This window comes from Lepidothrix coronata, unplaced genomic scaffold, assembly GCF_001604755.1.
Source record: "Lepidothrix coronata isolate B3197 unplaced genomic scaffold, Lepidothrix_coronata-1.0 Scaffold152, whole genome shotgun sequence".
Lineage (NCBI taxonomy): Eukaryota > Metazoa > Chordata > Aves > Passeriformes > Pipridae > Lepidothrix > Lepidothrix coronata.
In genome coordinates this window covers 2019753-2043748 of record NW_016690332.1, presented here as the reverse complement: position 1 = coordinate 2043748, position 23996 = coordinate 2019753, and the positions used below count along the sequence as shown (strand labels likewise).

Here is a 23996-nt window from a genome sequence, read left to right as displayed (position 1 = left end):
ATGCACTTAGCTTGTCAGCAGGTTGAAACTGGAGCTTTTTATCAACTGCTGGTTGTGTAAGAAGGAGCATCTCTCACCTCGTCTTGGGAATGCCCAGGTCACTTCAGGGTGCAGGAGAGCAACAACAGAAATTTCTTTCAATGTATTCAGCTTTCTAAATTTATCTTTGTCCCTTATCTGACTCCTGTGGTGTGCAGTAGTTCTTGCATCAGGGAAGACTATTAGAGTGGTGTTTGCAGGGAGATCGGCACAAGTCCTCTGTCAGGAGTTTGGGAATGAGAAAGGTCATGAAATGTTTATCTCTGTATGTGCATGTGTGCCCTGTGAGAAAGGAGAAGTGGTGGTTTAAGAAGAAACGATATGATTTTTTTTATGTGTTGAATTTCTCTGGGATAAAAACATGAATTATCTCAGTCTTAAGTATTGTTCCTGTTCTTTAGCTGTTCCTTGATTTTAAATTTATTTTACTTTTTTTGGTGATGTCTGAATGAAATTGCAAAGTCAAAGGTCACCATAGCACCATCAACTTACTTCAGAGCACTTTAGGATTTCAACAGGCTTTAGATGCTGAAAAGCATCTCTGTCATAGGAGCGTAGGTCTATCTTGCATATTGAATAGAGACCCAAGTGTTCTCAGTGCTGGAAACAACTTAGCCATAGCTATAAAGTTGGTACAAAGGATAGTAAGTCTGTACTAGAAGCAAGGAATGTTTGGAGGGGTATATGGGATTTGGCTGTGGGAAGCGACTGGGTGCCAGGCTGCTTGGGATGCAGCTCCTTTGGAAGAGAAGATTATAATCTCTGAACAAGGATGCTTCCCTTTGCTCACTTCATGGTTCTACTCAGTGCAGACATCTAGCATGCTGCCTGGTTTTGGAAATAAGCAGGACAGTACCAATGAAATAAGCAAATTTTGTATTTTGGCTAGTATTTCCAAGGATGTCCCTTAGGAAGAGAAATGTCTCAATTCCTTCACAGCACCATTCATGTCCCATGAAGAATACATCCTTCATCTAGTTCCCGAAAAAGAAATTACTCTTTTCCAAATTCTCACTTCTTTAATCAGTTGCCTCTGTGTACTTATGAGACTTAAGAGAGGAAGGTCTTACTCTTTGAAAGAGCTGTCCCAGAGGAGACTCTGGCCTCTCTCAAAGAGGCGTCTGGTGGTGGCTGCTGAAGCATTTCAAATGCACACAGTGCCAAGGCTAGATTTGGGAAAACACAGTATCAAACAGCTAACACAGAAGAAAATGGGAAGAGGGTAAGAGGGCAGGGCAGGGCAGGCTGCTTCTTTTGGGGGATTATTTATTAAGACTCAGATCTATGCGTTTGGATTAGGAGCAGATTTGGCCCACAGCACTAAGTCTGTAACACCACAGATTGGTATGCCTTTGTTTTCTAATATAAGATACAGAAATCAGCTGTGTTGCCAGCATTGTAAACGTACTAAGAAATTATTTCTCTATTGCCTCTCCTTATTTCATTCCAAAGATGTTAAGCCCCTTAGCGTCCCAGGGTGTTATGTTCGCTCCAACAGACACTGCCTTTGGAGCTCATACAGCACTTTGTATTGAACTTCTTGTGGGGAATACACTGCAATCACTGAGAACTTAATTTTTTAGCCGTGGCTTTGCTTTTCTAATCCTGTATACAGTGCATTAGATCTTGGGCTTTGGGTCTTCATACCCTTAGTGTATACCGTATTATAATTCAAGGAATAGTACGTATGGAAAATGCTGGTACTGTAATACTAGACGCTTTCATGATCTTTTATGGAGTGCATCATCAAAAAATCTCCTATAAAGCTTTCAGACATCACCAGTTATCTTAAAGCATTAGAAAAACCATACCTGCCCACCTCATCTCATCTATATTTCCACATGTATTTGGGAATTCACTGTTTTGGTTGCTCACCAGCCAAAGACTGTGGTGAGGATCAAATTTCACAAACATGCCATACCTGTGGTGCTTTGGTGACAAACATCATTCCCCAGGGCTGCATGGCCAACAGTCTTTCTGGCATAATTCAACAGCTTACTTTTGAAACAGTAGTGATATGTGGTGTGGTAGGTTTAGCCCTGAACTCAGGTATTTGTTTTGCACTTTATAATTAGAGAAGGTGCCTCTGATTGCTGCCATCATCTTCCCATCCCTGCTCTCCTTGTTTCATCTCCTGCTCCCAGTCTCCCTGTGTGCTCTGTTCCCCACATAACCTCCGTCATCTGCCCAGTGTCAAAGCAGCCCTAAGACCTGGGGCAGGGATGAGAGCCCGAGGTGGGTTGGCTTCTGTGTAAATACCCAACAAACCGCTGTGCTAGAGGGATGCTGTTCGTTACACCATGGGTATGCACAGCTTCTCCCAGGTAGCCTGTGGTCAGATCCAGTGTGCACAAGGTGTTCTCGGTCCTGTGAATTCGCAGAAAGGATCACAACCCCCTTGCTGGAGACTGCTAATTTTTGCTCTTACTTATCATCGCCTCAAGCATGCAGTAGTTTTGTGTGTGTTTTTATTTAAAAAAAAACAACCAACCAAACAAACAAAACAACCTCTTTAATGCCAAAATGGTTTTCTGTGCTCACTGCAAAAAAAAATTCGAATGAGGGGAGAAGTTCACTTAAGTGGAAGAAATCTATCCCGCTTTCCAGAAAAGGGGATCAAATAGTGTGGGTGTCCCAGCAGCAAACAGCAGTGGTGTTGAGAATTTTGCAGTTAGCTGTTTTCAGAAATGTTTTTAATTAATGTGATATTTTAGTTCTGTCGGATTCAGAATAAAATAATGTCTCAAATATTCCTTGTTGCTATCAACTTCTAGTCATTCAGACTTCAGAAAACTTGCTTCAGCTGCTGTGGGGCCCAACTTATGAATCTTTAAGAGGCTGGATATCTTTAATTAAACCTAGTTTTTAGGGAGTGACTGCAATAGATGTCAACTGTTTTCTGATGCTTATTGATACTCAAATACATGTAGTTTCCCCTTCTTCTGAAGCATATAAACAATTTCCAAAATCCATGGGCCAGTTGCAGTTGCCCTGCTTGAGTCAGAGAAGTCAGGAGATGAAGTACTGTTCCTGCAGCCCACCACCTTTCTGGTAAGATGTGTAAGAGAAACTCAGACCACTTCATAATGAGGGAGTATTACAAGCCAAGTTCATACCTTGGTAAAGTCGCCATCTCATTTCAGAGCAAGGATTCTTACTTATTTTTTATTTGGTGCTTCCTTGAGATGGGGTAGAGTATTGCTGTGGATTTATATGGAGCTGCTCTACCCCGTCTCATGAGCTGGCAGCCCCTGAGCAAACAAGAAGATACCGATAGAGATTTTGAGAGAGAGTACTTTTTGTATTAGACTGCTTTGGTGATACAAACTAGGTAGTGTAAATGTGGATAAATATTAACTGACTGCATATGCTGTAGCACATAGTCACTTAGTGGTTTATGTGTGAAACCATGGAAGGAAGAGGCTGGAAAAGCAACACTTTCTACTGTTTGATGTGAAATACCTGTTGGTGGGAGATATAATCAAGAGAAACACATTGTACTCTTGTTTTAATTAAGCCTTGTCTGTTACTTGTGGCAATGTTTGCAGTGGTACAAATGTCTATTTGGCTCCTTTAACATTCCGGCGTGTTTAGTTGAAGGAGAAATAGCGTGGTCAGTCACTAAGTGGAAGCATAACTGAAGTGTCAGGTCTAGGCTAACTTGTTTCACAGCCTGCAGGAGTGTTTTTAATGTAAGGTGCTCCTTCTACTGGGCATGCGTTCATTAGTTGAAAATGTTGGTTTGCAGATGCTGTGATCGTATGGCTCTTTCAACATCAAAAATAATGTCCATCTGAAGCTCATTCTAATGTTGGCTAGTTAACTGTCTCATGGCCTTACGTTTTGTTTCAGTCATAAAGAAATATTAAATTCAGATGTCTGTATAATTACAATTTCCTATTCTTCCCAAATAAATTGTGCCTCTTTTGAATGTTTTTAGGAGGTTAATCAATAACTGACTACTGAGAAAGATACTTTTAACGGTCAGTTGAAGCTTAGAGTTTTTGTATTTAGAACTTGTACTTGAATGCAAGGACCTTTGTTACATTATTTGTGTTTAGGTGAGGGGGAGAGCGGGTTTGGTTTTGGTTTTGGTTTGGTTTTTTTCTCTTCTGCCTTAACATTTCTTTCTTTTTTGTTATCCTTCTGCAGGCATTTGCTCAAATTGAAAAATCTGCTTTCAGTCTTTGTACCTTCTAGGAAAGAAGAGTGTGCAAAGATTTTTTAAATGGAAAATATTTTACATCTGTTGCTTTTATAGTTGGTTTTATATGTTAGCTCCAGATAAGCCAGTAATAAATCAGTACAAGCCTCACACGCCTACGCTTTTCTTTCTTTGAACAGAACTTGGATGTTTTTTGCTCCCCGCTCTCCTCTGTGTGGTGAACTGCACCAGGAGTTTTCCTGTGTCGCAGAAGGATTTGGAAATGAAGTTGCTACCACGCTTCAGATCTTAATCTTCTTTGCTGTTTGCAGATGATTCTTCGCCAGTCAGCTGGGTCAATATTAAAACTAAGCTGTGCTGCCTAAAACCAGGAGATTCAATCTATATCAGTTTTTCCAATTTCTCATATCTGGAGTTCAGAAATTGGCTATAAATTAAGTTCCCCTTAAAAGGAGGAAGGCCAGAAGTTACAAGGCTTTAGCCAGCCAGCCAGCCAGCCAGTGAACTATGCTGCCGGCTCGGGGCAAAGCAGAGGCTGATGATTTGCTTTGTTCCATTTCTGTTCAACCCAGTTTTGTCTTGTCCTTTTAGGAACTTGCATGTCGCCTTCTGTCAGTCATAAGTGAATATGTTAATGTGGTTAAGCTTGTCCCTGGTGGTGGTGGTGGTATTATTATTGTTATGGTTATATTTCTGTGTTGTTCTTGATTCCACACCCCCCTCAAAAAAAATTCTTTTTGCTTTGATTTTTTTTTCTGTGATTATGCAGAAACATTGCTCATGATACCAGGACAGCAGTGGAGCTGGCAGCTTGAGTGTAACTAGCTCAGCAATTCTCAGGCTTTTAAATCTTCAACCCTTCTGTATCCATTTGTTTCCATTTCAAAGGTGATCTGCCTTTTAGTTGACTTTATTTTAATCAAATGCAAGTGAGTACGAGGCTGTGTTGTGGATGTGTTATTTATAGCCCTACAGTGTCAAATGCAAAGTGATCTGAGCAACAGCTTCTATTCAGGTTAAAAGAAAAACCACCTCAGGGTGAAGGTTATACTGATGGCTTAACTTCATGTAGGCAAAGGTTGCAGGTGTGTGATGTCTGGATGGAGGTTTTTCCACTGAAATGGTGATCTTAGGAGCTGGGTTTTTTTGGTGTTTAGTTATTACAGCATCATATAATAACACAGCACCAAGTAACTCTTTGCAAGCATGTTCTCTGAGGCTCTGTCAGGCTGGGCTCTGAGCAGCAGATGTCCAGCACCTCACTCACCGGGAGCTGGTCAGTTATGTCACCCAGCCTTTGTGAATGTCTGACATTTCCTCTCCTTTGGGCAAGAGCTAGAAAGGAAGTCAGTTTATTTAGAAAAGGGGTTTTTTTTGTTTACTTCTGTCTATTCATACTCTTGGTAGAAATTACATTCCTCCTTCCATGTGAAACATCTGGCTAAATTATAAATGTGAGGAAGTGGCTGAAGAAATTGCTTAACTGAATTGTTGTTTACACGGTGATTTTTTTGGCTCTAATTTCTAAATTCTGTATTTCATTGCGACTTAGCCATATATAGCCTAATATTCCTGTTAAAATAAGCAAGCAGCTATGATAACAGAAGCTCCTGCTCTTAAAAACCTGAGCTTAAATTTGGTGTTCTGCATTGAAGCAGGCAGTGCTGCAGGAGGGCACTTCCTGGTGCAAACCCCTCAGGAGTCACCTAGAGCAGACAAAGTGCCTGGTGGTTCCAGCCTGAATTCCAAGTTTTCCAGTTCTTCCAGCACTGGTCCTGGTTTTTAGATGAGAAAATACTGATTAAACCTTCCCTATGTCTGGGAATGTTGTGCAAATGGACAGGGATGTGTAAAGAGTTCTGTCCAGTTCCAGACAGCCTCATGTAGTGGCTTTCTCTGGGGGTCCTGGCGAAATTCTAATTTTGATTAGAAATACCACTCAGCAAGACAGAGGAACAGTTTTCATTTTCTCTGCTTCTGTAAACATATATAAATGTAAGTAGACATTAATTTTATTTTTTCAAATTATGTCTCCACTGTCTTTTTTTCAGTAAGAACAGATCTTGCAGATTTGGTTATGCTTCTTTCCCACGTAACCCAGAATGCCTTCTGGATATAGTTCCTTAGCTGTTAACTTGGTTAAATCTAGATGTAAGGTACAAGGTGATTTTCCTAATTGGATTGTGCAACTTAAAAGGTAAATTTGAAGCCAGGAATCCGTTTATCCTTGTTCCCACAAATTTTTGAGACAACAGCTTGTAAGTTTATGGTGTGAATGATCTGGCAAAGGGCTCTGCTCTCCTTCCCTTGGGATGCCTTGCCCTTGAGCCACATGCTGCTCTGGAGTCAGAGAGTGTGTTGCATCTTCTGTTGGATATGTAGTTACCTGGTTGGGGAAATAGTCAAGTCCCTAAGATGTTTCTGTGACACTTTTCCAAGGGAAACACAGTGTGCTCAGATTTGCTGCATGCCTGGAGGTATGGGTGGGGGTGCTGAGGACCCCTTGTCCTACCAGGAAAGGCAGGATCAGCCACAGAGCCTTTTTTCCACCCATAACTCAGCATTCTTCTCGTGGATAGAAATTCTCATCTAGTTTACCACATTCCTTTAAATGGATGAATATGGTTATGAAGCAAATAGGTTTTTGAGTTGAAAACTGAGCTCAGCTCTTGTATCTTTTCAGTTCAACCCCTTCTTATCCATTTACTGTCTATGCAAGAAGACTGAAAGGAAAATTTGGAAACAGAAACTGAATTATTTGTGTTATGTCAAGCAACATGATTTATTCATAGCTGAATGTGGGAAGGAAATCTGATATGATGAGCTTTATTATATTTATGAGTTTATTCTCCCCTTCCATGACCGCCATCTTCTTTCTGCTGCTTTTCCTCCCTCTCCAACCCTCTTCATGCTTTTCTCTTGCTACAAAAGGGTGGTAAATATAGGAGGATTTTTCTGATGTACCTGAAACTGTTCCCTGAGCAGGGACAATCTAACACCATGCACCCTGCACCTCTGGCATTGCATGCATAGGAAGCAGCAGGTAAGAGTCATGTTGCCATTTATGTACTATAAGAAACCCAAGTATTGATGCACAAACAAAAATACAATTATCTTCATGGATAAACTACTTGCTGTGTGCAATTGTCTTCAAAGTAAGTAGCAGAGAAAACCTCCCTAGAATCCTCTGACCTTGGCTGTACCTAGGCAAGGTGAGGTATGCACCAGGCTCTGCTAGCTGGTCTCCTAGACAGCATTACCTCCATCCACACGTCTTGTCTTTGACTTTGTACAGTCACAGGTACAGTGAAGGCACCAGTCAAGAGGAACTTGCATTTGAAACAGAAAATAGAGAAATAGTTAGGAACTGACAAGAGGAGGTTAACAGTCATTCATTTCTCAAGGTGTGTGTATGAGCATACATCATCACAATTTTAGCTGTATCTGTGATGCGTACAAAGTTTGCTAATGTTGTAATTGGAACAACCGAAATCCATTTTCATGAATTGCAGCTGGATTCTTTCCAAGGAGGTCGGTTTCCTTTTAATGTTGTGTTATTAATTAGCTCAGTAATTCATTCTAGTTTTATTTGGAACAAATCAGCAATGTTGCCATATTTGAACTCTTCCGTAAGTGGCAGGAGTTTTCTTGAAAGAGGTCTTTCACTGCAGAAAAGCAAGCATACCCCCATGGCAGGATGTCTTCTATCCAGGGAAATCAGTCTATACCTAGCCTACTTGCTAGCCTCCGTGGAAGGAGGATATGAAAGAAAGTGAGGTTTTTCTTTCCAAAGTTATTGCAAAGCAATAGGAGGTTTTCTGTCCATTCAGCAGAAGTACTAAGCTCTTACCCCGGTTTAAACTGGTAAAGCTACGTATTCTTCTTGGCTGTGAGAAACTCTTGTACAAACTCATATATTTCAGGGATGATCCTGGGAAAAGTTTGAATCCCAGTGGATGATTTTGGGTGATCTCGTTCAGTATTGCATGGACATCCTTATCACAGCAATTTACATGGTAATGTGAGGTGCTGGAAGCATTGTAATGCCATTTTCCTTTTTATTGTTCTTCACCCCCAAGTTAGGTGTTACCTAATCAAAGAATTCTTGTACTTTTGGGAAAAAAACTTTTCACAGATGGTATTTGTAAAGATAGCAAGGAAGAAATTTTAAGGAATGTTTAGGCTTTGACAATTATGAGGTCATTTTAATTATGTATGTGACAGGATCATGTGAGGGATGTTCCACTGTGTTCACCTCTGTGTGTGCAACTACAGGTGCTAGCCTGTTGAGTTAACCTTGGCTTGAAATAGAGATGTGCTTGAAGAGCTAGAAGGGGAATACTCTTTCCCCAACAAGTTTTCTGCACTGTCATTGAGCCCACTGAATTATGATGTTTGCCACAGAACTATCCACAAACTAGCTACAAGCAGACCCCACCCTACAGATCACTCCATGTGCACAGAGTGGTGAAAAGTGTTCTATACAGCATAGAGTTCATGCATTTAATAGAAACAATAAAGGCCTGTGATTAAAAACTTAAGACTTAATTTTGAATGAAAAATACAACTTGAATTGCTTCAAGAAGCAGATCTTCTCCCACGGTTGGATGTCACAGTTTTTCACTTGAAAGTCAGTTGACCAAAAGGAAATCTTCACTGTTCTTTCCTTTTTTTTTGCCTATAATATTATTTTTTCTTCCCTTATGGGAATGTGACTTGGAGAATAAAAGCTCACTGGGAAATGCAAGAATAAAAACAATACCTGTACTACTTCTAACTGTGCATCGTCTGTGTTTATATCAGAAGGAATTTTCTCAACATCTGTACATTACCACAGCCTCATTTTGATTTTTGTATCATCATAGGTTTAAAATTAGAGGAGATCTCACCAGGGGCTGTCATGCTTGTGCTTATTCTGGCACAATGGTTGAGTGCAGTGTTCAGCACAGTACTCTCTTGTTGGGTGGGTGTTCCCATTCTGTCTGCCTGCCTTTGCCTTCCTCAGACCCGTGTCAGGCTTGATGCTGAATCCCAGAGACAGAGACCTATAATTGCGAAAGTCACCCCTTAGTTTGAGTGGCACCTCCTTCTCTGGTGAATGCACACATTGCTGAAAGCACCCAAAATGTAGCAGCTCATTGGCTCCGAATCCCCCCAGTTCTCCTTTCACAGTGGTCGTTAAATGTCTATCCAGAGTGCCTGGCATAAATCTTTAAAAACAAGGGTGGCCCTGGGGGCCTAATGTGTGACAGTCTTTCATGAAGAGGCTTACTAATTGCTTTTGATTTAATCACCTGCACTTCTGCTGGCCCTTGGCACATGCTTTCAGCCAGCACTGTGGTATTGTGGGCTCTCTCTAATGCTGGGGATGCCACCTGAGCAATTCAGGTCCTCTGAGATGAAATGGGGTTCTTCCCACTGATTGCTTCTGATATCACCAGGGGATCAGGGAAGGAAAAGGAACCAGGGGCTTTTGCCTTTACACTTATATATACATGTCTATATACACACATATCCATATATATGCATGTGTGTGTGTTTATGTATTCATGTGTGTATGGGTTACAACTGTATTTGTGAGAGTTTAATAACAGCTACCCAAGTGTTTGCTTAGTCTCTGAGTATGTAAGCATATGGAGGGCATGTTATGAAGTTGACACAAGCAAAAGGAGCAAGGTGCTTTCCTGGAGTTGTGCCTCTGGGTATGTAGTACTTCATCTCTGGGTGTGTGGACAAGCCACCCCCCTTTGGTCTGAGGGAGGCAGGCAGTGCTTTGTTAAGACTTAGAGAGCACCAAGTGCATTTCTTGGTCATCCATTTAGAGTTTTCCTCCATGCTTGTCTTTTCTGTTTGATAAGCTTCAAGGTTCCTGTGTTAAATTCTTGTTAGCAATATGCAATTCTGTGAGAATATACCCAAATCCAGGGCTCAGTGCATTTATTCACTTGTCCAACAGTATGATGATAACGGTGAAAAGATCCTGCTTGGAGGAGCACCTCGTGGGGGATCAGCTCTTGGGTAGAGAGGGGCTGACCTTCTGTCTCAGCGAGCTGGGAAACATTTAATAAACCTGAAACAAGGTGTTAGGCTGTTATTTCTTTGTTCCTGCCTTTTTGAGAACCGCCATCCATCTGGAGGTTGCAAACTGAGCTTTATAAACAGCTGCTGTTGGAATACTGGTTGCCACTTGGTAAATCAAGAGACATGCAGATTTCCAGCTATTGAATTTCTTCTCTGTTCTTATTTTAAGTGGCTACGATATTATTAAAAATTCACGAACAAATACAGATGCAGATCCCTTTCATCTAAAGCATCAAAGAAAACAAGCTTCTCTGATACATCTCACACCAGTTTTTGTTTCAGCTCCTCTCATACATTCCTGTCAAAAAGATGCCAGTTATGATTTAGATCCTGCCAAGAGAAAAGGGGCCAGCTGTTGTGAACAGCAGAGGTGTTAGATTTGCAAAATATTCCTATGACTGGTTGTGCATTTCCTTTAGAGAAAGCCACCTTTTTGGAACAAGAAAAAGTCTCATATATTTCTATGCAATCATAGTTTTGTGCAAAAATAAACAAATATTGGTATGGGTTTGGAGAGTTTCTTAAGGGGGATAGGAAATTATAGACTGAAGGTGGAAGACAAATTTTTTCATAGCAGTTAACATATATGAAAACATTATGTCATGGCAAAGGTTTTTAATCACTTTTTAATTCCATTTAAATTAAGTCATCTTTATTCTAAAATGAGTGTGTTCTGTATCTACCAGATTTTCATGCTCTTCGTCACTGCCATTCAGGTTTCCAGGGGCATTCTCCTTGTTTTGTTTCATAATGCCTTTATTCACATACAGGAACTGTCACCAAAAATCAGTGTTGGCTGGGAGCTGCGGAGATGCTGCTGCTCTCCTCTGGAAGTAGGATAGATGGCAACTGCAGTACCACAACTGTGATTTAACATTTCTTTGTTTTTATTACTTTGTGAATGGCAGGCAGCATGGTATGTTAAAGGTTTCTTAGGCAGTCAACCGTCTGTTTTGTAAGATGTTGTATGTCTTGTGCAATGTAAAACTCAGCAAATACAGATGCCATGGGATGAACAGAGGGATGACACGTGCTTCCTTCTCTGCCACTCATGCTCCTTGGGAGACAGCTTGGATGCAGAGCATGATTGCAGGCATCTCTACATCCCACACACTAGTCAGGCAGCCTGTGATCAGGGTCTCTTGTGCCTGGAGGAGCCGAGCTCATCCTTGCCCTGCCCAGCTCCCTGCACAGCAGCACGTGCATTGTGCCTGGAAAGTCCACAACTGCATCTGAGTTAATGAGGGTTGAGTGAACACCCTGCATTGAACCCAAGCTGGCTTCATGTTTGTGGTCCGAACCTTCTACCTGTGGGTAGCTACAGACTGTCTGCAACTTGGAGGAGAGCTCCTCCTGAAATATCTTGACATAGTTTAGCAGTACCAGGCCTGAAATTTGGTTGGTGTGTTAGTCATTTGTGCCTTACAGGAGAGGATCAGGTGTGTGGAAAGTAGGGAGGGAAGGTTGTGTCTTGTATTTTGGATGAGAGGTGTAGCCATGTTTCCTTTTTTCATGCTGTGTCTCTCTATGCATGTTGTAGTGTTCACAGCAGCAGAGGCTAAGTCATGTATCTAAAGGGTATTTTGCCTAGCATCAGTTTTAGCAGTATCGTGGTCCTTGTATACCAAATGAACATCTGATCTAGTTTTGGTAAGAAAGGTATATGTTCTGATGAGATATTTACCTATCAGATAGCTCCATCCAGTAGACATGGGATATCTATCCAGGTCAGAAATGAAGAGTGCCGCTACACATCTGCTGAGGTGTCATGCTGGCTGCCTGCCCTGGTGCCAGGCTGACAGCCCCATCAGCTCAGCTTATGTCAGTTCATGGATGACTGATTTGACACATGTTAAATGTGTTAATTAAATGGTGGGCTAGTATGCATTTAAAAGAACCTCTCACCAAATCGATTGTATGTAGAAAAGTACCTTCGAAGAAGCACCTGTGTCATTTCCTAGATGTATCTTAGAGTAAATTCTGTCCTCATGTGCTGTTGAGGGGGGAGAATAAGCCTATTTTTTTTTTACTAAGCCACTGGAGGTTCAGTCTATTACTGTTCTCTTTGCTTGGCAATGGATTGGATTTCTCCAGAGGGGAAATTAGATTTTTCCTTCCCTTTCACTCTGTCTCTGTCCTGTGTTTACATCAATTGGTGGTTGTCTGTGCACTGCAGTGCGTGATAACCTTTCCTTCCACAGCCTACTTCATTTGCTCTTCTCTAATAAACTGTATGTACATGTGATGCTTCTTCCCTTCTGGTGACAGCAAAAACAATCAAGAAGATGTGCTCCTTGTCTAAACTCAGCCAGAAGCAAGTGCTGGTTTAACTGGGGCCGTTTCAGCCAGTACTGAATCAGAAGTGCACTAGTTGGGATGAGAAGTGTACGTAGCCCATGGGTAGGGCTTGCAGCTATTTGAAGTTTGTGTCTAGTAACTTAGTGGAAATTTGAGTATAAAAGTAGATACTCTGGATTTTATGTACCAGCAGCCAGCTGCAAACTTATCTGGGAGTTACTGATAATTTTTGCTGTAGTTTTATCTGGTTGGCTAGCCAAAAGCTAGCTTGGGGGCCATGTTATTCTAGGACTATCCAGTGAGATGATTTGTTTACAGCAGAAAGCAAATCCCACAGAGAGTGTTGGAGGAAGAAAAGGTCCCTGAGGTTTGAGAGAGCTTGGTGGGAATTAGGAAACACAGCAGCAGCAGGGACAGGGTCACCTCCGAGCAGTGTTAAAGATCATTGTGATGGAGGTAGTGGAGCTCACCATGCCAAAAGGGTCAGCCCAGGGAGCATGGAGGTGGTGGGATATGCTGGAGGTGCTGAACAGCTTGGGAAACTAAGTGCTCTGAGATGTTTTTCTTTCCTTTTGTGCTCTGTTAAAAAGCAGAGTCCAAACGCAAAATCCTAGCTCAGGGCTGCAGCCTGTACATGACTCTTGGCTGAGCTGAGCAGCTGCTGGGGCTGAGAGGCAAACACAGCCCTAGTGCTATAGGATGCTACCACCACTAGGAATTTCTGGTGTCCCACATTTTACACCTAAAGCTGTGTTGCCTGAGCATTCTTCTGCTCAAGTGATAGTACAGGTCTTGTTTATCTGACTCTTATTGCTTCTCTCCCTTTTGGAGTAGAAGAACATATTAGAGGAGCAATTAGATGGAAGGAATTAAGAGTATGGGGTGTGTAGTAATATGAAGGAAACTGTCAGAAATTGGGGGATTTTGCTTGGTTTTTGTTTTTTTTAATATAATGTGAAATTGTGAATGTGAATCTAGAATCAGCCTGTCTCCTTGGGGATATTTTTTCAGTGTGAATGCTGTTAGCCAGACTTCAGGTGCTTTGTCTTGGCCATTTTCTCTAAGGGGTACTCCTATATAATTACAGTCTTGGTGGCTCACAGATGGAAACTGGGCAGGGAGAGAAAACTGCAAAGGCAGAAAAAGCTGCTACCTTGTGGTTTCTGGTGAAGCTTATACTTGGCCTGCAGTGCAAGAATTGCTTTGTGTTTTGGGACTGGAGATGGACAAGTGAATACTAGAGAGTCATTCAGGCAGTGTGATGTAACCTCTTTTTCTTCTCGATATATTATTTGCAAATGACTTACAGCTTTATTTTTTTTAAATAAAAGTATTTGCTGTTCATCCTTGTGCAAATATTCTGAGAATAAATATCACCCTTTTAAAACAGACGAGGATTTCTGAAATCTGAAACAGATTGTTACGAGTGTGCTAATGTAAGATCAAGTGAGAAAGGATGAGATGTGGCTCTTAGCCCCTTCATGGCAATGACAGCTCACCTGGTAGGATTTGGAGGAGTTGGGCTACACAGGGCCATGCTCTGTGGCAGCATGAGCTGATGTTAACCCAGTGTTACTGCAGTCCTCCCCCATCTCCTGTCTGTATGCCTATCTACTCTAAACAGACTGCTCCTTCCACAGCTGCAGATGGAGAGGGTGAGAAAGAAAAGCCGGCTGGAGAGAGAAGAGGGCAGCACTTTCAGATGTCAGGCTGTGGCATACTTGGGTGATTTTAACTCTATTTCCCGTGTTCTTTTCAGAAGAAGTTGCCTGAAAAATTATTGTGAAGGATATCAGCCCAATGGGTTGTCCATCCCAGAGCCAGGGAGAGAAGCTGTTAGCAAAGGCAACTTGCCCTTTCTGATGCAACGTTCATGTATCCCTTGTCACCAGTGCCTGTTGCATTTGCAGTGGGTAACCTGTTGTCTGACCTGTGGTTTTATGTTGACTTTCTCTGCTGATTCCCAGGGCAGCAGCCTGCTGCACAAGGGAGCAGCTCCACATGCAGTGGGACTGAGCCCCCAGGCTGTTGCAGAGGTTCTTCATTAGGTCCCTCTTCACCCATGTCCCAGCAAGTCTGAATGCTTGCAGTTGTAACATGTCTGGCCCCAGGACTGTTTCCACACTTCCCAGCCAGAGGTATGTGCTGTGCAATGAGCCTTGTGTGTTCAGTGTCTTGGGCCTGTGATGCCTGTGGGGCCCAGGTCTGGATTACACCTGCGGTAAGGCAGTTCCCTTCAGGCTGGGTTGTGCTTGCAGTGTGTGGAGCAGTTTTGCCACAGGATTTGAGCTGAGTCCAGCTTCTGTGCTTGTGATGTCCACAGTTTCTTAGTGCCCATCAACAGTGAGAAAGTTTGTCCCACATGTCCTGGGCATCTCCAGTTTCACGGCCCAAGTACTGCAGGCCTGTTTTGCATACAGGTTTCAACTTGCCCGTATGATCACTTGCCTGGGACTTAGAGAAATTAGGCATCTAAGTTGGATCTGCTACTCTGACTGTGCTCCATAGGGTAGAAATGCTGGGCAAGAAAGCAGAATTGTTTACATGGCTGTCTCCTTGCTCACACAAAATTTTCCAAGTAGAGCAAATGGGTGTATCTGGGAGTTTTTTGGTACTGATGGTAATTTCCATGATTTCTGTGTATGACAAGGATTTGCTCCGTGCTCCACGAAGTAGTTGAGGTAGAAACCTTTTCATTGATTCAGGGAGATGGAGCTTGCTTGCTCAATTTGCCGTGGGTGGATAAAGCTGATCTCTGTCTTGTACTGATTTTGCCTGAGCTGGTAGTTTATGGTGTGAACTGAGTGAAAACTGTTGCAGCCCCAGAGGCTCGTGCCTAGGTGCATCACAGCATCAGTGTGAGCATCAGCAGGGTGCCTTTCCTGGGTCCGAAGCAGAGCTGCTATGGAGGGTGGCTTTGCTGCAGAGGTGGGAAAAGGTTGACTGATAGATGGTTGCTAAAAACTTCAGTGCTGAATCTTTTATCGTATAAAATTGAAGCCAGATATGTTGGAAAGTCAGTAGGCTGTCCTAATATGTGGAACATTTCAACAGAGATGTGATATTTCATATACTGCTGCCATTGCTTGGAAGTCACGCTCACCCAGCTAGAGCAGGGATTATTTTTTGGCATCTCCAGCTTTCTTAGAGGAAAGAGCAGAAATTGATCATATGCATGTGATAATCCAGAGAAGAAAATAGATGCTGAACAATCTCTGAAACTGTTTCCTTTCTATACAATGAATAACTGCTGCATATGGAGTTATTTACTATGCACCAGTGACTTAATAAAATATGCTTTTATTATTTGGACACCTTTCCTGACTTCATATGGAAGTTGATATCTTGGTTATTTTTTTTACCTGATACTTACCTGAGCAATGCAATTGAAATGCCAAAGCCTTACATATCTAATGTAGACTTCCTGTTTCTATAGCAACAAACCTCGACCTTGTACTTAATGAAGGAATATTGGAGTGTGAGTAACTGTGACTTTAAGGTTTAGAAAAACAAACAGAAGCACTTTTTATTTGGAGATTAGAGAAATAAAACGGAAGTGACCTCTTTGCATAGAACAAAAAATGTTTCCTAGGCTTGGGATACTTCATTAGTAGAAATGAAACCATATTAATGTCATAAGGAGCTCTGTGTTTTAATCTTGTTTTCCTAATTAAAATGTAAAAGCCTTTCATAGCATGTGAGAGTCTTTGAGGGCTTTTTACCCCTCTTTCTTTTCCGAAGCTGCTATGTTTGTGGTTAGGCTAATGAAAATTTGGGCTGCTTTACAACAGATACATTTTACTTCTGTTTTGGCAAAAATTCATTGATAGATTTTGTATGGGCTGAAAAGGAAGGGAGAAAAATGTGTGGTGTTTAATCCTGGATTTGATCTACAGGCTAGTTTTTGGTCGATTAGTTTAAATCTGTGTTAAAATGATAAATGCTGACAAGCTACAGATGAGAGAGTGAATGAAGGAGCAGCTGTCATTTCTTCCTATTTTCTTATAGCTTTTCAACTACAGTTTTAATAACCATTAAATTCTAATTTAAAACAGCCACAGGAAACATCCCAAAAAAAGGCAACAATGCTGACAGCGACGTATCACAAATGTTTATCACAAATGTTTATGAGCCTGTTTCTGTATCAGCATTCCAATAAGTACTACGCATTTGTGGCAGGTTTATTGCACTTCAATATTAATCTGTAGAAGTAAATGTGGGGAAATGGCAAATATGTTGCAATCTGACCGGTGAAAAAATTTCCACAAGGTAGTCCAATTTTTCTGTTTGCTGTTTCTTCTGTGACTTTTTTTAATTTTGTTGTTAAGCTGTGATTCTGATAAATTCATCTTCTGACTGAATAAAGGTAGCCGGAATTCAGGATTTAAGGAGACATTTTATCTACTGAACTCACTTGTCAGCAGGCAGCTGAGACAACCAACGATGCCAATGATGGTGGTAAATTACCCCACAGCAAAAGGAAGGGTGGAAGGCAGGATAAGACAGATGGAAGGTTGACTTGTTTGAAAGTTGATCTAGATAAGCTATTGCAAAAAGCAAACCCAGAAACAACCCACTCAGCAAAATCCAGCTTGGAACTGGCTGAGTTGGAGCATATTAAACTGTGGGCAGGTGGCATCCCGTATGAGCTGGGAGCCTGCATCCTGCTGAGAGCTGTGCTCTTCCGCCTCCCAGCAAACTGATTGGAAAGGCATGTGGTGTCCCTGAGAAATGTGAAAAGGCACAACCCAAAATCTTTGGCTCTTATTTTATTCTACATTTCCTTTTAAAGATAAATATCTTACAATTTGGTGAAATGCTTCTCTAGGCGGAGACTGAAGGAAATCTGGCAATGAGGTTACAGCAGGTCTGCAGGAGAGGCACTAGGTATGGAAGTTGTGATGTTTCACCATAGCCAGCTGATAATGAGCTTCTCTAGAGCTGCTAGGGTGTTTGAAGCCTAAATACAGGAGGAAGCAAAATTTATGTGATTCTGCATAGCTTTGACCAAAGGTCTCAAAGGACATGAACTCCCTGAGAGTTTCATAGAGGTGCTCTGGGGGTATCTTTGCTGGTGGGGAGGCTAATGTGTCTGTGTGTGCTCTGTGTTTCAGGGATAGAGCTCTGTCCTCCTGGGCACCGGTTCATGATCACCATGGTGGCAAGCTTCATTGAAATGGCGGGGCAGTTCCTCATGCCGGGGCTGGCTGCCCTCTGCAGGGACTGGCAGGTCCTCCAGGCAGTCATCATCTGTCCTTTCCTGCTGATGCTGCTTTACTGGGTGTAAGTATTTCTTCCTCCTGTAAGGTCAAAGGCAACATGAGCTCCTAATGCGGGACTTGGGCAGTGCTTCACTGTGGGGAAGTGTGTGTGCTTCACGATACATATGAGCCTTTCCCTTTGTTATTCCATTCACCTTGTGCAAAGACTTGACTTTGAAATAACAATAACTTTATAATCTGCTGTAGCACGCACATACGTTACATGCTGTGACAAGGTGGGAACTTGGGAGATGGTCCTCTTTGATTGAGGTGCAATTTGTATTTTGCTGTTATTCTGTCTGGCACTTCCCCTTTAAAGATGAAAACAGTTTTTGAGAGGATGCATCTCAGCCTAGCTGTTGTCAGATTATGACTGCATGGCTACATTTTCCCTTAATACCTGTGTTGTGATTCTGTACTGTCACTGTTCGTTTCTTTGGCCTGGGTTATCCAAGAGAGGTTAAAAATAATGTGTGTCAGCTCTTCAACAAACACGCTTGGATATCTTGTGTACATGAGGTAGTCAGCCCTGAACTAGACTTGATTTTGCCCAAATTAGCTCACGCTATGCTGAAGTCTGTGTGGGTGGTCTGTTCCAGGCAGTGGTTCAGGATTGTTCCCACAAGGAATTCCCCACTCCCGCTGCTCCCACTCCTCTCTGCCTGCGGCAGGGCATTGATACAGCTATCCTGAGAGAAGTAGGATGGCTTTCACCTTGGGGATGGTGCCAGGTCCATCCCCACTGTGACTTTTTAAACCTCCCAAAAATCTTGCTTTGTTGTTCTGTCTTAATAGTGACACGCAGTGGCGGCATAACACAACAGAGGCTTATGAGAGCAGTGTTGTACAAAACCATAAGAGTAAGAACGGGCTAGATCATTCATTTTAAAGATAATTAGTTGCTGAGCACTCAGAAAAATGGCCATCACGCTGTGTAGGACCAAGTTGTTTATGTACCCATGGGAGGCTATGCTGCTAGCTGTGATGCCTGACAAGTTGCAATGTGTGCAAACTTGTTACAGTATGTAAGAATTTTTAACAGTTATATTCCTGTATCAACTTCTTCCAGAGTTCTCTTGTGTCCATGATGGTGACTCTCAGTGGGGATTTTATTGCTTATTCCCAGGGCAGACATGCTGCAGCATGGGCAAAATGCAGCACACAGGAGAAAGTTACAAGTCCTTTGCAAAATAATGGCAGGGGTTTTACCCCTGTATTCCAACATAACATTCAAATAGTCTTGTCTTGTCAGTGTTAATCTCAATGAATACTGAAGAGTGGGGTTTTTTATGCATGATACTGTTCTCCCCTCCCGTACCTGCCGTATGTTATCCATGTGCAGGTCTGCTTCCTGTTGCGACGCCACCAGCTGAAATGCCTTATATCCACCACTGAACAGAACCCAGTATCAAGCATAATGTTTACAGATATGAAGATGCCTAATGAACACAGTAGATGGGATGGACAGCAGGCACCCCTCAGCAGTCTTCTGTATGTTGCATGTTTTCCAGGTGGCTGTGGCAGGGTCTTCTATGTTCCTGTCAAGAGGTTGTTCCTGGGTGAGATTGAAAGCAATAGGAAATGTTAAAATTTATTTTGTAATCTGCAAGAGCTCTGTGGCTTTTTGGCTGGCAAACCAAGGAAATAGATCCCCCTCATATAATGTTGGTTATGGCAGCTTGATAAATAGTGGTAACAGCCAAAGGATCAGGATTTGTGTTGCCCAGGGTTTTTCCATTTGCAGAAATGGGCTCTGGTTAGGATGCCTGTTTAATTATACTGTCAGTACAGTATGTACTTTTCTCTTAGGCTTTTCTCTTCCATCTGTTGCATATTCTCTGGAAAGTGCTACCATTTCATTGCCTCTGCCCTTTCTTCCAAACGGAACATGGACCCTCAGCATGTGTTACGAATGAAGGAAGAAAACTAACTGATGGGTAATAAAAGAACACTGCTTGTTAATTCGCCATCATGTACCCAAAGCAGTGAGTTCAATAACAGATGTTGTGAACAGCCCCTGCACTGCCTCCTCCTTCCTCTATACTCTCTTTACTTCCGTCTCCTGCTGTGAGAGTGGCGTTTGCCTCTTCAGGCTGGGGCTTAGCCCTCTCTCACCTATAGATTTGCTCTGCTTTTGGCCACATGCACATGACAGACTATAACGGTCCCCAGTGGTGCATGGCTGAGCAGATTGGGTAGCTGGGCATGGATAGGGGAAAGGGGAGACAGCAGATATGTCTAGGAGGGATGAGCAGGTGGGTTTGGATACAAAGGTATCGAGCAAATGCCACTGCTGGGCTCTTAGGTCATTCTGGAAGGGCAAAAGACACCCATGTAAGCCAGACTTGGGCACAGGGGTTTGTGACAAGTGTAAAAAAATAAGTCAATAGAAGTTAGACTCCTTTTAAGTGTGTATGTATATTATAGCCATGAGGGAAGGGGAGCTCCAGTTATACAGAGACCTTATTTTCTCTTGCTTGGAGCAGGAAGCTCCAGACAGGATGATGCCATGAATGTCAGCAAAGGTATCAATAGCTTGAAACAAACTCCTGCTTCACTCTAACAGAAACTAAAGAACTGGGAAAAGGTGGCCAGTTCTTTTCTAGTGCTGATAGATAGGATTTGCCCTCACCAAGACACAAAGTTGGACGAACTGAGCTTACTGCCTTGGGGCAGACCCCTAATTGACACATTACACCCTTTTCATGGGCATCCATTTTCCACCTATCTGCACAGAATCACAGTTTTCCTTCCAGCTACACGTGGTACCTTCCTAGTTCTTGTTTGTCAAGGGTTCTTCTTCTCTTAGGATTTCTTGGACTTGAGATCTTTTTTTCCCCAGTGTCCCTTCCACTCATTCCCCTCTCCTCTCCCAAGCAGCAGCAGCTGCTTGGAAATTAATGTCTCCCCATACTCACTCTGTGTTCTTTTCCCTGACTGTAAAAGCATGGCCCTTTCCTCACTGATGGTGGAGATATCAGACTATCAACCAACTATGTAGGGAAAATACTGAAAAACAAAGTTCAGCAGGAAGAAATGCATGCATTGGCTATAGTGTTCACCAAGGACAAACTGTTTGCACACCTTAGGGGCAGGAACCCTGAGGGAGCTTGGTGTACCACTCTAAGGGAGACATGAAGCAAAGGATGGAGTGACACAGAGGTGTTTAAAACAATGCAGCTAATGGGAACTGTAAGCCAAAGGAATGACCCAAAAGGTGACCAAAAGCTGAACTTTGCTACATCAGCTCAAAAATACATATTACGTTTCACACCTCCACATAGGCTAATGATTAAAGTCACTCAAACACCAACCTAAACATGAAATGACATTAGCTGTAGCTTTACCTTTTCCCCTCCCTCAAAGAAAACAATATAAATATAGCTTAACTGAGGATGGAGGTCAGAGGAGACTCCATCTTTGTATCCTGGGGTGGTCAATGGGCTGTACCTGTCTTTTCCCTCATTGCCTGCTGTGTAAGAATCGAACACTCAGCAATACCAAGTGCTTCTTCAGGAAATTCAAAAAGCAAGCTTGTGTTTGTGATCATAGTTTTAGCACTATTTAAATATTAAATTTAAATATTTAAATATTAAATCTCACAATTTAATATGTTTATTGTTGGCTGTATTATTCATATTTTAAGTATTCATGTATGCTTCTGCAGACAGTCTACTTATCACCAGCAATCCAAGAAGCTGCATTTCTGTTGCTCGATAAATGACACTTTTGTACCTGGGCATGAGAGCTATTGAATGTGACCAGACTTCTAATCTGGCCATGAGAGTTCATTGGGTGCAACCAGACTTAGTGTATCACACAGTCAGCTCAGCCTGCTGATCTGGGCAGCTGCCCACCCTCAGCAGTAACCTGTCTCAGCTTCATTCAATTAGTATTTAATGCCAGGTGATAAAGCATGGGGTGGTGAACAGATTTCTGTGCAGAAGTCCACTGGGACCAAGGGATTTGGTTTGTGGCTTTTTTTCTTTTTTTTAGCTTTTGAGTTTGTGATGGTGCTTGGTACAGCCACAGAAGATGCAACAGTAGGTGCATACAGATGATGCTTGGCTGCAGGATCCATGCCCCACAAATGAGCTCAGGTGCTTGCACAGAGATGGGGCAGCCAGCACTTCCCCTTGCTGTGCTTGGTAACCTGGGCTCAAGGCAGCACACAAGTTTTTAAAGATCCTTAATGAACCTCCTACTGCTCACACTTAATGATGGAGTAGCTGAAAGATGTGAGGCTTTAGCACTTCCAGTTTGAGAAAACTGCAGGAGCTGGAAGATAGAGACAGCATTTTTCCCCACTGTGCAATGCCAATCCCTGTGGCTCCCTTTCTTTTCATAGATGCTGGTGGTCATTATAGGAGTTGTTTGGGATGTTTAAGCAGACTGTTCAAAATCTGAAACTTTTAGCCTAGTGTCTGAGACTGTCTCCTCTCCAGAACCAAGCATGCAGAGATTTTGCATTCAAAAGGTTTTTAGTATTTCAAAAAATGCTTTTGCTATACAAGACTTACTGCAGGAGGATATGCCAAAGCATCTGTGCAGCACAATAGTAGTAGGGAGGTAGTAAATAAGCTGTCAAGCTGAATGGCTGTCATCAATATTTTTATTGACTGTTATCATTTAGACTGCAGTCTGCCTGACTTCTCTCCTTTCTACTTCTTTTTCAAAAAATTACTTAATACTTTCTCTGTCTCATTTGGAGGTTTTGCTAAGGGGTCTTCCAAATTGTATCAGCCTAAGAGATGGTGCAATTGACTGCTTGGAAGTATAAGAACTGAGCTGCATCCACAGCAAAAATCAGTGCTTTGTAAAGAGAATTTGAGGTTTGTTATATATTTGAAGTTAAAAGTAGTTGTTAAATTGTTCTTAGTAAGGTCTTTTGAAAGAGTAGTGAAAGTGAAGCCTTAACATGAGAGAAAAATATACTTGGAGTGAGATCTGAAAGTTTTCATATCTATAGAAGTACGGGAGATTTTGGTTTTTTCTTCTAAGATCTACATGTTTCTTTTGGTTTTGTATTAAAATAAACTCACCTGAAAAAAAAAAAGGAAGAATGATCAGTTAAGCTCATGAATCTGGTAAACATCAGCACTTGAAGGAAACAACTGGACAGAAAAATTTTTTTAACTGTGTGTTTATATTTTTAAGGCAACTCAACTAACACAATATTGTCTTTACTAAGGGAAGCTTTTAAAACAACAACTAAATATTGTCTGGAACACACACCATACTGACCTGTATAAAGAATGACTGCATACATGGGAGAAGGTTTTTAACATGTTTAAAACCTGAGAAAATATGTTGCAATATAATCCTAAGAAGTAATTCTTCTTTTTCTCTGTCTTTAGAAGAGAACCCAAATTACTTCTGTTAGCTATTTTCCTTCTTTGGTCTGAATTACCATGTGTTAACTGCGCATCTCATTCATTCTCTTCTTGGCAGCAAATGTCTATTGCAGACAGCACTGCCTCCTCCTCCCAGTTTTTTCAAAATTATATTAATGGACAGAGCACCTGGAATATGTTATAAAATTCTAATTTGTCCTGTTTCCATGGGATAGGACAGTTCCTCTATCATTTGTGAAGCAAGGTAAAAGAAAATGTCATTAATTTGCACATTCTGAATTGGTTTTCCCTCTTTTTTTTATTTCATGAGTGCTTCTTCTGCATGTTGAAATAATTACATAGTTCCTGAGTGGTTAAAGGAGCGGCTAAAACTCTATCAGTTCATCCTCTGACAGAAACTTGGAAGAAATCATAACCTGTTTTCTGTCTTCAAAGTATTTTCCCAGAGTCCCTTCGGTGGTTGATGGCTACACAACAATTTGAGGCATCCAAGGAACTGATCCTTCAGTTCACACACAAGAACAGGATGAACACAGAAAGCGACATCAAAGGAGTAGTGCCCGGTGAGTAGGAGAGAAAACTGCAAATCCCCCAGCTTTTCTGTAAAGGCTGCACGTGGCATTGCTGCCCAGAATTAAATTATCCATTTATTGCCTGTAAAATCATTCCATTCATTCATTCATTCATTCATTTTGCTTTTCTTGAAAATCCATTCCAAACTCCAGCACTGTGTTTAAAACTACTTGGCCTGTTGAACAATCCTAGTAATTATAGTCTTGTCTTGCAGTGCCGTATGTC

General features: G+C 41.9%; 1 protein-coding gene across 4 annotated transcripts in view; it reads left to right on the top strand.

The window, feature by feature from the left end:
• SLC22A23 (solute carrier family 22 member 23) overlaps positions 1 to 23996 on the top strand; it is a 115492-nt gene that overhangs the window by 56691 nt on the left and 34805 nt on the right. For all 4 annotated transcript variants that reach the window (XR_001877004.1, XM_017828755.1, XM_017828753.1 and 1 more), the window contains exons 4-5: positions 17698 to 17866; positions 23634 to 23761. Coding sequence is in view for 3 of the 4 variants with exons in the window: in XM_017828755.1 (XP_017684244.1) it covers positions 17698 to 17866; positions 23634 to 23761 (297 nt within the window). In the remaining variant the exon portion in view is untranslated. The remainder of the gene's footprint in view (positions 1 to 17697; positions 17867 to 23633; positions 23762 to 23996) is intronic.